This window comes from Dama dama, chromosome 20, assembly GCF_033118175.1.
Source record: "Dama dama isolate Ldn47 chromosome 20, ASM3311817v1, whole genome shotgun sequence".
NCBI classification, from domain to species: Eukaryota; Metazoa; Chordata; class Mammalia; order Artiodactyla; family Cervidae; genus Dama; species Dama dama.
Window position 1 is genome coordinate 88,259,353 of NC_083700.1, and position 13,470 is coordinate 88,272,822.

The 13,470-nt window shown below is 41.3% G+C and overlaps 1 protein-coding gene across 1 annotated transcript in view; it reads left to right on the plus strand.

The window, feature by feature from the left end:
• The first annotated feature begins 2,433 nt into the window (after positions 1–2,433).
• The window catches only part of USP24 (ubiquitin specific peptidase 24), a 137,603-nt gene continuing 126,566 nt past the window's right edge, over positions 2,434–13,470 (plus strand). Inside the window, exon 1 of the mRNA XM_061121790.1 lies at positions 2,434–2,769. Within this exon, the coding sequence (XP_060977773.1) occupies positions 2,449–2,769 (321 nt within the window). The 5' untranslated portion in view covers positions 2,434–2,448. The remainder of the gene's footprint in view (positions 2,770–13,470) is intronic.

The window sequence follows — 13,470 nt, forward strand, 5'->3', positions numbered from 1 at the left end:
ACTGTTGATGAGTCTTTTTATGTGCCATCTGAATGCGCTCTGTCTCATTACCTCTTGAGTTCTATTTTGAATTTCAGTGGCAAACAATTTTTTTCTTTACCTGCTACTTTCTCTTCCTTTATAACTTATTTCTTAATTTGGTCATTGATTTAACTCTTTAAACATAGGGCAAAATTGAATATGATCCCCTTGCCATCATCACATTTTATCTACTCTGTTTAGAGCCACATCACCAGTGCCAAGAACAGTACCTAGCACCTGACAAATACTAAGTATATATTTGTTGCAAAAATCAAATACCTTTGGCAGGTACTCTATGACAGGTTGATTAGGCTGATTTAGATTACTTTTGTTCTTCATATACCACAGATAAATATCTAAAATGTCATTGAATACCTAGAAGTTAATAACACTTAATAACATTTTATTTCAATATACACGTTATGATCTGATCCAATTATAGGCATTCTTCCTTAGCAAGTTCTTTTTTGTTGTTGTTCAGAAACGGAAGAGAGGAGTTTTGCTAGTTTCATTAACACATTTAGAAAATTTTACTTCCTTTGCATGTTAGTCCTAGTCTTTGGTCTATAATCTAGTCTTTAAATAGTACAAGAAACACAGTTACTTTATTTACATGTTAACTAACAATGACAAATTCACCCTGTAAATCAATTTGCTGGTGTTTAAAAATGTAGACAGCAAGTAAGGCTCATGGTCCAGGGAAAAGGATACTAATAGAACGCAGAGAAAATTTCTGGGTACCACCCCTAATTTAAGATTTGGAGTAAATGGGGATTTTAGTGAGTGCCTGGGTTGGCAACAGGAAGGATTTGATAGAATGAGAAAGGTTCGATAGATGATGGACTTCATGGTTCAGGAAGAAACCAGGATCAGGGTATTAGCAGATGGATTAATTTAGCATGCAGTGAGATAGGGGGAAAGTATCAGGATCTTGGGAGAGGGTAGGGAAATAACTTAGGAGAAGCATGAATTAAAGGAAATTGAAGCGGGGAAACAGCAAGGACCAGGGCTTAGATGGTAAAGTCAGTGGCCTAAAGATATGCCCCCTGGGTAACAATGCTAAAAGTGGAAAGAGAAAGCAAAGCAAGCAGTCTCTGCAGGGGAAGGGGAATGCTCAAAGGTGGAAATCAACAGGGGTGCGGTCGCCTCCCGCAACGGGTATAGAAAAGAGGGGGCGCAGTCCCCCCTCAAAAGGCAGAAACATAGGCGGAATCCTGAGCCAAAGAATGCAGTAAAACGTGGGTGGGTGGGTATCAGGAGGGGAACAGAGGTCCAAGGTGCTGGGATGAGTCAGAGGCTGAAGGAGGGTGATGCAGTCTGGAGTTTTTGGAGGTTTTCACAGAAAGCACTGGGATTTAGAGTTGCGGTTGTAAAAATATGTTTCAGGCTCTCTGGGGACTCTGGCATGTGTTTGCTGGAGTCCACTCAGGTTAGCCGGGGGTAGGTAGGTGGTGGTCAGTCAAGGATGGAAGGCAAACTCAATGAAGGCTGGGAATTCACTTAAACCAGTTGAGGGTGATTTCAGCCAAAGTTGGAAGGATTTAGGTCAAGAGTATGGTGCATTTCAGCCCGAGTGGGTCGATTTGGCCGGTTTGGGGCATGAATTTAAGTGGGCGCTGAAGGGTATTTCAGGCAGCGTGGCTGAAGGATTTCCTCGAGGACCGCGGTCCCTGTCAGACCGGGTTGGGGGTGGGTTACAGCAGCGGCCAAGCGCACTGCGTTTAGGATGGAGTGCGTTCCGGGCCGCGCCGGGGCGAGCGAGTCCGGGAGCGGGAGTCCGCCGGGGACTCCGGGCAGGTTCGGAGGGAACTGCCATCAGCGCAGGGCAGGATCGCCGGCCCGGGGACGTTCCGCGCCGCGAGCTGTACTTCACTCCCGCCCCTCCCGCTCCCGGGGGAACCTGTTGCTGGAGGAATGGGCGGGCGGCGGCGGCGGCGAACCCTCCATCGCCTCCGCCTGGGCCTCATGGCGGTCCTTTCGACCTAGACGCTGCGCGGCGCGGCCCCTCCCTTATTGCCTCTGTTTAAAAAAAAAAAAGAAGAAGAAGAAGAAACGAAAGAAAGAAAGAAAAATCAGCCCCCAACCCTCACCCGTGACCTGCGGGCCCCGCGGCGGCTCGTGCGGCTTCCGGGAGCGGAGGCGCGGCCCCGCGGGCCGGAGGAGGCGGAGGCGGAGGAGGAGGCCAACATGGCGGCGCGCAGGGCTGGGCCGGGCCGCCGCCGCTCCTGAGCGCCCCACTGCCGTAGCTCGGCTCGCGGTGCCCACGCCCGCGCCCAACCTGGCCCGGCGGCCGCGGAGCGCGCAGCCCAGGAGCGCAAGGGCCCGCCCGGGCGCGGGGACGGCGCATACTCAGCGCCGCTGGGCCCGCCAGGCCCCGGACCCGCAGCTTCGCTGCTCGCCGGCCGGCGGGGCCCGGAGGCCGGAGCCATGGAATCGGAGGAGGAGCAGCACATGACCACGCTGCTGTGCATGGGCTTCTCGGACCCCGCCACCATCCGCAAGGCCCTGCGCCTGGCCAAGAACGACATCAACGAAGCCGTGGCGCTGCTCACCAACGAGCGGCCGGGCCTCGACTACGGCGGCTACGAGCCTATGGACAGCGGGGGCGGCCCCAGCCCCGGGCCCGGCGGGGGCTCGCGGGGCGACGGCGGCGGCGGCGGCGGCGACGGCCCCTCCCGCGGCGGGAGCACCGGAGGCGGCGGCGGGTTCGACCCCCCGCCCGCGTACCACGAGGTGGTGGACGCCGAGGTGAGGAGGGGCGGCCCGTAACCCCCGAGGGAGAGGCCAGCGGGCTGGAGTTCCGTGGGGAGGGGACACACCCCACTGGGCTTGAAGTGCGGAGGGCGTGTGGGGCTGGGGAGGCACGGAGAAAGGGCAGATGGAGCACCGGGCTTGTCAGGGCGGAGGTCACCGGGCTGCGGTCAGGTGGGGAGTGATTGGTTGAGGGCTGATGAAATTGAGTTGGGGATGCGGGGCAGGGCTGCGCGGCGGGCTGGGGAGGGGTCTCTCGGGGTTTGAGCTGAGGTCACCAACCGGGCAGGCCCGGGAAGGGGATGGGGAGGAGGGTTCAAAGCTGGCATCCCCGAGATGGGGGAAGATCGACGTAGTGGCCTGGAGTGTGTGATGGGGCATGGCGCGTGTTATCGGGCGGTCAGAAATGGGGTACTAGTAGACTAGGCTAGGACCCGAGATTTTGTGGCCCAGGGTTTCAATGAAGGAGTGGGGGAAGGCACCAGCTTCAGAGTCAGAGAAAAAGTGGGATGGGCCAGCCAGAGTAAAGGCCTTTGCTGGGATCAGAGGAGGACTTGAGGTTACGATGGGATTTGGGTTTTAACCAAGGACCAGAAAAAGGAGGAGATTGGTCGGGGTCTAAAATGAAGAGGGACTGGGCAGAGGCCAGGAGTGACAATAATTGACATGAGATGTGGGTAGGGGCGTCATCGATAAAATCAGGTATTAAAGACATGGGGATTATTAGACTGAGAAAGGTTAGAGATAAGAGGCCAGAACGGGAGTCAGAGCTGAGGAGGGGCTCGGCACTGATGGGACTGGAGTTGGAGGATGAAGCCGGGACCAGGTCTGGGTACTGGTAATCAATTAAGTCAGTAAGGAGGGAAAGCTAGACTGGAGAAAGGGGTTGTAGCATTGAGGGTGCTCTGCGGAGGGTCAGGGACAGGGTGGGAAATAAAGGGACTGGAGGAGTCTGTTAAGGAGAAAGGGCCATCTAGGTGAATGGCTCTGATCAGAGATCTCAAGTCTGGGTGGAGACGATTCCTTCTGTTTAGTTTGAGATGTGAGCAAAGAACATGAGGGAGAAAACAGACTTTACCTCTCATTTTTTTAAAAAAGGATCAACCAGAAGCAGCAGTGTTGGTGAATAATTTCTTTGCAGAAAGATGACAGCTCATGATAGGGGTTTTGGTTCAATTTGCTGCATAATACACTTCAAAGGTCCAGTAGAGCAGGTTGGCTTACTCTAGTGGTTTAGGTTTTTAAGTAGAGATGTGAATTTGGATAATTCTTAATGAAGCTAAGCCTCCTGAAAGAATTTTTTCATAAATAATATTCTGTCTTTTTAGTCAGATGATTTGGCAGCATGGGCATTTGCTTGGGCTGAAGTAGCTTGGGAAAGAAAGTGGCACTTCAAAAAACTACATTTCTTCACAAGATCTCTTTGGTTTCCAGACTTCCACACACTTGATTGATTGCCCTCTGTTACCCAGTAACTCAGCTGTATCATTGACTAGTGTATGGAAGTAAAGGTTGTAATTATTACTACTTTGGGGGAAAGGTCCCATGTAATTAAATAACTGTACTTAAATCACTTTAAGAAATGAGCTTCTGTTTGCAAACCCCTATCACTCTTCTTGTTCCTTTTAGTTTTGACCCAGTTTTGAAATAAAAAAGAAAGCCACTGCTTTTTCTGAAGCTGCTTGTATAGTTCTTCAAAGTTCAGCGTATCCTCATTTTGTGAAAAAATTTACTCTTTTCTTTTATCACGCCTTTTAATTTCCTGAAATTGCAAAATCAAAATAAATTATAATGCTTGGTGGTACTTTAACATTAACTGTACTAATGTATGTTTAAATACTAATGTTAGCTGCCCCGCCGAACATTTAAACACTAAGAATTGAAACTGGCTTCCTTTCACATGAATGACAGGCTGAGGAGTTTGCTTTCATATAAAATCTGGAGAATCTATGACTTTTTGAAGACCCATGTCAAGTTTTCATTTCTTCTTAACTTGTGGATTTGACTGTACCGTTTAATTTTGCAAGGTCACAGAGTAGAAGGTGGGGGGTGCTACTGGTGACTGAGCATGCTGACAAGGATACAGGCACATGGGAACCTGGTGAGAATATTTAATCCAGTTGTTGCCTCTGTAGTTTTACAAATCTACTTGCATGCCGCTTGTGCAGCTTGTTGGTCATCCTTGTCGACAATGGGAGTCTGAGGCATTTGATCTTGGGAAATAGGGAGAAGCACTGATCATTGTTGAACATTTATACGGTGTCAGGTACTGTTAGGTGCTTTATACATTGTACTTAATCCCCAGTGAGGTAGTTAATAACATCACTATTTTAGAGCTATGCTTAGCTAGTGGCAAAATCTGAATTTGAAACTGGTCTCTCTGACTTCAAAGAGAGTGTGTTTTTCATTCTGCTCAACTCATGGTTTAAGATTGAATTCATTTTAAGATAAAAAGGAAAAATAAAGAGGGAAAGAGACAAATTTGAGGTTCCTGTACAAGCTAGGAAAGATGTGGATTGCAAGGGCTGAATCAAGGCGTTGGGAATAGGATAATGGATAGAGTGAAGGGAGAATCATACCTTTTTAAAGAAGACTTCAGAAATTAATGCTTAGTTTGTCTCCTTGGTTTTACATATGCAAGTGGGCAAGCCCCAAAGGGGAAGTGACATGTCCCCACAGAGTCAGTTCATGAAAGAGATGGGACTAGGATCCAGGCCCACTCACTGCAAGTGCAGTACACTCTCTCCCTACCAACTGCCTGCCTTTCAAATGAAAAAGGGACAGGGCACAGTAAAAGGTTGGAGAAAAGAAAGTGTAATGAACAAGGTGAAGCTTGTCAGCTCTTGCATAATCTACTTGTTTTATTTCTTTAAAATGAGGTCCTTGTCTGAAATTATATACATTTGTATTGGCCTAATAGGAAATTTCAGTTTCAGTGTCCTCTTAAAAATGTTTGGGAATATGCAGATCAAAATCCAGTTGTTAAAAAAGAAAAAAATGATTGCATTTATTTTGTATTTGTCATTTAGTAACAGGAACAGTCCTCTCATTTGGTAAGCATTTAATCCTTCCAGGTTCCGGGACTGGGAACAGAATGTGGAGGTTGCATTCTGGTGGATCTTAGTGCAAGCCTCTAGTTTTACAAGAAGTGATTTCCCAAGGTCATGCAGTTAGGTAAATCAGTTTACTAATTTGGGCTCATGCTATAATTAGGATTTGGTTTAAAAATTAAAATTTGGAAAGTAAAAGCAGTTAACTTCTAGTTCAGTAGCACCAAGGAGAATGCAGATAGAAAAGACTCAGATATCTAGTAGAATGCATAACACTGCACAGAAAGCCACTTTTTTAAATAATCTTCCAGTGACGTAAAGGTACTGCTTTGCAGAAAGTTGTGCTGGGTGTAGAAGTGTATTAATTCTCGGTGTCTTGGTCTGGATATTAATTCTCAGTGTCTTGGTCTGGATGGGGTTTTGAAAAGTTCACCAGTTTTGATTTTGAATAGCATTACTTCACAACCTTTCCACAGTAGGTAGGAGTCTGTTCTATTATTAAAGAGAGTGAGATCTCACAGCTGCTCCAAATAATTTATCCAGATGTTTAACACCCCCACTGTTAGAATTCTTCAGTGTTTCTTTTATGGTTAATAACAGCCCCACTGACCACTATTCAGGGCATACCCCCTGGTTCTGCCCTCCTAGAGCTGGGACAGAGTTGGTCCTTTTAAGAACTGTGATCCTATCCAGAGAGTTAGAACTTAGAACCAGGAACCCTTTTAAGCACCTTTTAAAATTTAACACTTGTGCAATATACCTTACTTGTTACTGAGTTTCCTTGTTTTTTCTTTAGAAAATACTAAAATGGAATTTTTTTTGCAAGTAGAGTTTTAACAGAAAGACCTTAGTGTCACGTTTCATGTTAATTCTTATTCCTAGAAGTGACATTTAATGCTGTGATCTCACTAATATTGTGAACTCCTTGTTTGGTTCCTGTTTAATTGTGGATAGTCTTCTGGAAATATTTTGTCAGAAGTATTTGCATGATTTCATTGCTTTTTTGTTAAAGATCCCCAAAGTTGGTCCTGCTAGAATATATATAAATCACATAAAAATCACATTAATTTGTAACTACTTAACTTATTTTTGCCTCTTTTTTTTTCTTTTGGTATTAAGCAGGTAGTTACACGTGAATTAAAATTATACATTATATATTACATAATATACTAAGGTTTATATTAAAACTCATGTCCTTTTTTTCCTCTAAAATACACAGTCCTAGCTCATTTGAATGTGGAGTAAATATCTTATAAATAAATTTTAGTTATTTGTGATTTGAATATATGATTTACAGTTTCTGATCTACTGTGACTTGTTAAATTAGAGAATGTGGAATCTATTTATAAGTTTTAGAGTTAAAAAATAAAATAATTCCCAGGACCTCCTTGGCAATCCAGTGGTTAAGACTCTGTGCCCCCAATACAAGGGGCAGTATGCAGTTCCATCCCTGGGCTGGGAACTAAGATTCTGCATACCACGGGGCAAGGCCAAAAAAAGGGGAAAAAGAATTCCAAAATTCAGTTGAAAGTACATGAAAAATAGGGACTCTGAAAGATTAATTTTGAAATAAGAATTTCTTTATAATCTAGCATATATGTGTCTCATTTGCGAACTAGGCATATGAATTCATCTGACTTGTAATTACCTGACCATTCGCTATTAGAATGAATGTAAAATCATAGTAGGTAGGGATAGCTTTTTGCAACATAATAATCCTGTTAGCTTAAAATTTGAAACCAGTAACAACATTAGAAAAGTAAATGTTTTAATAATATGAGGAAAGAATTTCAACCATAATGTAACCTAAATAGCAGACATCAGGGTATTCCACAGCTTTGTTCTTACTGCTCAAAAAGCATATAACATGGATTTTATTTGAATTTGAGTGCAAAGATGAAAAATTGTTGCTTTTAATAAGAATCATTATATTTATGAAGATTTGGTTCAGTAATAATTTTCTTGTCTGTGGAGTTCAGTTTTCCCAGAAGTTTTTCTTATTTGAAATACCAAAGAGAAATGAGAAGTAAAATATATAAGATTAAACCATTTCAAAACACCCTCATATTCCACATGCACTCAAGATCATGCACTTCACTCGTTTGTGTTTTAGTTTGTTTTTATTTTATTTATTTAATTGCTTTTATTTTTGACTGTTCTGGGTCTTTGTTGCTGCTCATGCTTTTCTCTGGTTGCGGCGAGTTGGGGGGCTGCTCTAAAGTTGCAGTGCACTGGCTTCTCACGCGGTGGCTTCTCTTGCTGTGTTGCTCGGGCTCTGGAGAATGAGGGCTTCAGTAGCTGAGTCGCGTGAGGTCAGGGTTCACGGGCTCTAGAGCACAGACTCAGTAAGTTGTGACGCATGGGCTGCGTTGCTCCGCAGCATGTGGGATCCGGATCAGAGGTCAAACCTGTGTCTCCTGCCTTGGCAGGTGGATTCTCTACCACTGAGCCACCAGGGAAGTCCTAGCTGTTTTGTCTTTTTTTAAAAAACATAGTTCAAATCAGCTTTAATATTAGGTTTTCTGTCAAGTTAGAAGTGCCTTACAGTAGTCCAGACATGAGGTGATGAGCTGCTGGAGGCAAACAGTAGTGAGAAGTGACACGTAGCTCAGGGATAAAGGAGGGGAAGGAAACTCTGAAGGCAAAGCAGAGTGTATGGAGTGAGGTACAACAGCTATGTGTGCTGATGGCCCCCGAGAGGCTGTTTTTACTGATGCCGCACTCCAGAAAAGGTTACCGTCTGTTCTGTTTAAGAACGTTCAGGAATGTGTAATACATTTTACCACGGTTTTGATTTAAAAAATAAGAAAATAAGAAGAAAGTTGGGCATATAAAGAAGTAAGCATTCAGGTACCTGGAAAATTGAGATACAAGGGACGTATCAGCCTGAGACTTTTGCATTGTGGAGGCATTGCTAAGAAAGTTGTACTTCACTTTCAAGAGTAGATGTTTTTTCTCACCTTCCTTCCAGGGGGTTTTAGTTTCTTTTTTAAGATTGTATTTCTCATTCTCATTATTATAATAGGAATTTTTATTATTCAGTATTGAAATATTTTTCAGTCACAAATGAGTTGTAAAAATTTTTTCTTAAGCTCATATTAGTAGTAGGTGACATTAGATTTGGTGTATTTTTATTTGTTCTGAAGAAAAGAGCTAACACAACTAAGTTGGCATTTCATTTTGATAATCTTTACTAAAATTGAAATACTTTAGCCATGAAGGTGGAATCTTTTTCTGGGGCTAAGTTGAAGATTTTATTTTTCTTCTTGGAAATAAGTAATATCTTTCAGTGCCCACCAAAGTCTTCTCACTTCTTAAGTTCCCGTATAGTTTGCTTTCTTGTAGTATCTTAAGTTGTTTTAGTTATGTGCATTGTGAAATTCAGTTGACAGCATTTGATATACTTTCACTTAAGTTTAAGATGTTTATGTTAGAAATATTTTATTTAAAAAGTAAATATAATACATTCTTTATCAGCAGGCTTCCAAAATGGTTTCTGAAGTTAAAATCTTTTCCAGAAAGATTAGTTAGTCTCTGTTGCCACTGCTTTTCAATTCTACTTTGTCTTCTTTTAGAATCTAGCTTTCATAAACAGATCAAAATTTTTAGGCTTTTTTTCTCCCTTCTTTCCATTCCTCACTCATATTGGCAGTTTTGGTTGAAAATTGAATTGCTTTCTGCAACTTACCATTAGAAGCCTACCATGTAGCATTTTAGTAGCAATTTAAATTATAGTGATTTAAAATACAGATCCTAAAAAATATGAAGGCATTCCATACTGCCAATGGCAACACCATATGTCAATTATTTAATTTATTTAAGACTCCTTACTTTGTCTTCTTATCAAGTAGCCTGTTAACTCTAACCGTAAATATCTCTCCTGCCCCCTCTGTTACTGCTCTGGTTTTGTTCATGTCCCTTTCTTACTGTTTCTCTGTGCCACTCATGGGTACCAGAATGATCTTTGTAAAATATAAATTTTAGTTATGAGATAACCTTGCTTAAAAATGTTTGGTGGTTCCTTAATTCCTGTAGGTAAAATGAACTCCTTTCTTTCAAGATCTCCATACTTATCCATCCCATCATGCCTCCTGCCTTCCAGTGCCATGTTCTCCCTTGCAGTTCAGGGGCCATCTGTTCCCTCACTCTCAGCCCCAAACCTCAATAAGCATCTGTCTGGCTAACATGGATTTATTCTTCGAGATTACCTTAAATGCCGTTTCTCTTCAAGGCACGCTTGTCTCACATGGCCACATACTCCCAATGGCATTTTGTAGGTACACCAAGTAAAGAAATGATCATATTTTAGCTAACAAAGAGGTGTATTTACATGTATGTATATGTATTCCCACTGGACTTGAGGAGCAGTATTATTTCTTCTTATCTCTGTGTCTCTCAGACCCCTGGCTCACAGTGTTTGACTGGGTAAATAACTAAGTGAATGGAGAAGGAATACCTGAAGGGAAATAAAAAATCAAATGGTGTTTGAAAGAATATTAAACCAGGAATTTGGGAGATAGTACATTTCTCTTCAGGGTTTTGTTGATTGCTAACTATAAGTTTATTGGGCAAGTCAGTTTGCCTCTCTGAGCCTCAGTTTTCTCATCCATGAAATGGGAATCTTACACTAAATCTGTGGTTAATTTTCATTCTTTAATCTCTTTGAGAAGTTAAAAGCTATGAGGCCTTTGAGAAAATAGCATGTGTAAACATACGCACTTGGTTTTCTAAATAAACTGGTGCTAAACACTAATGGCTGTTATTTTTGGGTGATAGGGTACACAGGTAATTCTCTTCTGTTTTACTGAATTAAAAAAAGATTAAGTTTTTTAAAGGTATATAAACTCTATTAAATGAAGACAAACCAAACTCTGGTGTCCATTAAAAATGAAAATAGCTTTAAAAATTGGTTAAAGTATTTCATGATTCTTAGGAAAATTTTGCCTAGATTCTAAAATTGTTTTAAAACTTTGCAACCGAGAAAAGTTAAATATAGGAAGGTTTTGTGTTTTATGTAACTGAAAAACAGGAAAAAGTATAATGCTTCCTAACATAAAATTGAGAACTTTTTTTTAAAATCTAAATTTCATATTTGATTATATACTTACTAGATAGGTCCTAAATCTAGCTATAAGAAAACTGGCTCAGAAGATGTGATTCAGCAGGACTTTTCGAATTTGAGTCACAGTTTGAGCTTTAATGGAGCTTCTGTTTAGTTGCTTTTCCTGCCTTTCTCCTTTTCTCCATGTTCCCCCCATCCCTCACCTAATATCTTCGAGCATTTTGCCTTGTTGACTCATCTTAGGACTTTGTTGTCTATGACTCAGGTATGTTTGGACTCACCTTTAGATTAACCTGCCAGCCTTGAGAGACTCTCTGAGATCTATGACTCTGTCTTGGAAATAGCTGTTTTTAAAGCATAGATTTTTTTGTTTAGCTTTGCTTTGCCAAAGGGATGGAATAGAGATGCATACCTAGCCAACAAGGCCTTCCCTTGTCACCTGTGATTTCCCAGACTTGTAGTATTGCTACAGGGAGGCCTGGTCTGCGGTCCGTGGGGTTGCAAAAAGTCAGACACGACTAAGTAACTGAACTGAACTGAGCACTGCTACTCATGATTTTTGGGCTCTTGGTGGGCTCCAGACTTAGTCCCATCTGCTGTTTTCAAGAAGACACGACTGACGTGACTTAGCAGCAGCAGCTGTTTTCAAGAAACAGTCCACTCATGACTCTTTCCGGTCATTTGTTCACCTTAATGTACTCTTTCACGTCTACATACTTATTTCTAAGAGGGCAAGACTGCTGTTTCTGGAATTTTTCTTAAAATACTGGAAAAAAGTAGAGAGTTCTTACAAGAGTTCTCTTATTTACGTTAAATAAAGATAGAAATCAAATTCCAATGATAATAACAGGCATTATACCCAAAATGTCAGAGCAGCAAGACAGGTAATAATAGTCCATTCAATAAAACACTTAAATCTACCTTCATTCAGTAGGTTTTTATTGAGCATTAAATGTATGCTAGGCACTGAGTAGATGTTGGGAATATAGGAGTGAACCAATCACAGAGTCCCTTCTCTGTTACAGTTTCAAGGCTGATGGGTTTCCTTTGCTCTGTGTCCAATAAATTATAATGTTATAATTCAGAAAATTAAGGCCTTGAAGAGTTGTGGGTTAAGTATGAAGAGATTAGATCTCTCTAAAGCATTTGAGTAGTGCCTCAAGAATTTTTTTGTGATGTAATTTGATCTATAGTAGTATCCATTGCCAGGAAACCAAGTGATACTGTTTTTTCAAGTGATCTTCCTTCTAGTGCCATGGAGTGTACAGAATTTCTGTTTATTTACTTGTTGCATGTTTAATATTAGTTTAATGATGCTCTCAACTAGTACCTCTTTTAAGAATGGTGTTAATTATTTCACCTAAATGTCATTATGTTTTGTCCTAAAATCATATTTGTGCATTTTTTCCCCCAGGAAAGAGAAATTGCTTTAGAAACTGGCCTTTTGTAAGGCTAAAACTCTCTTATAACTGTTGATAATAGCCCCCGAAAAAGATTGTTTTTAAAGCTAAATGTCTGTTATTAATGACATTAGGAATCCTTAGTTTATTATCAATGTTTGTGTGTGAGGGGGTGTTTAGTTTTATGTTGGAGTGTTTTTTGTTTACTAAAATACTATAATACTTTTAAAATGTTAGTACTTTTCATTTTGTAAGATTTCCTTCTGCTTCATTTGAAATGTTTTTAAATGAAACATTTAAACAACAGTAGCAACAGATCATCCTATATTTCACTAGCTTGTATATCATATTTGGTTTTGGGAAGATAGCCATTGTCTGTTAAGCAATCAGTATTCTCAGTTATATCAGGCAAAAAAATGTATGTGTAATATATAAAACTTGTACCGTAAAAAACAATTGGTTCATGAGATGTGTGATGACATGCTGACATCTGTAGAGAATAACAAGCAAATCCTGTTTGTTTTTCATTACTTTGGGGTTTTTATGGTTGGAGTATAAAGCATGTCTGTGGTAAAGAAGTTCCAAGTATTTGTTAAGAGGGATCAAATATCACAATCCATGCTGAGTTACCTTGGATTCACCCAGTTCACAGTAATTTTAACACAGTAGAGAAATATCAAGAATACTTGGCAAGATACACTTCGTAAAACAGAGCAATTATCTGTAGAACTGAGAATATTTTCTGTCCTCTCCTCTCTCTGTCCCAGTAAAAATGTTAAAAGTTGTAAATTTAAAGATTAAGGTTGAAGATTTGTTTCAAAGCTGGAAGAGACCATCGGGATTTTGTGATGTTACATCTCGTCAGTTTAGGGGTAAGGACCTTGACTCAGATCATTAGCAAAGTCAGGAAGGGAACTAGCCTTCTGCTTCTCAAGAAGCATTTTGTATACTTAACCAAACTGTCTTTCTGACATGAGGAAGTCTTTTACTTGTAACTCATCTTTAGTATGTCCTTCCTCATAAGCTTGCTGTATCTTCATTACCACCATTTCCTTTGTTAGATACTAGTTTCAGTTAGGGGGCAAAAAGTTGACATTTGATTCATTTTTTCCCCCTTGAAGATACTTACCTTGTCTATCTTGCTTTCTCATTCAGCACTTTCTAATGTCAGCAGCTGTTGATAAGT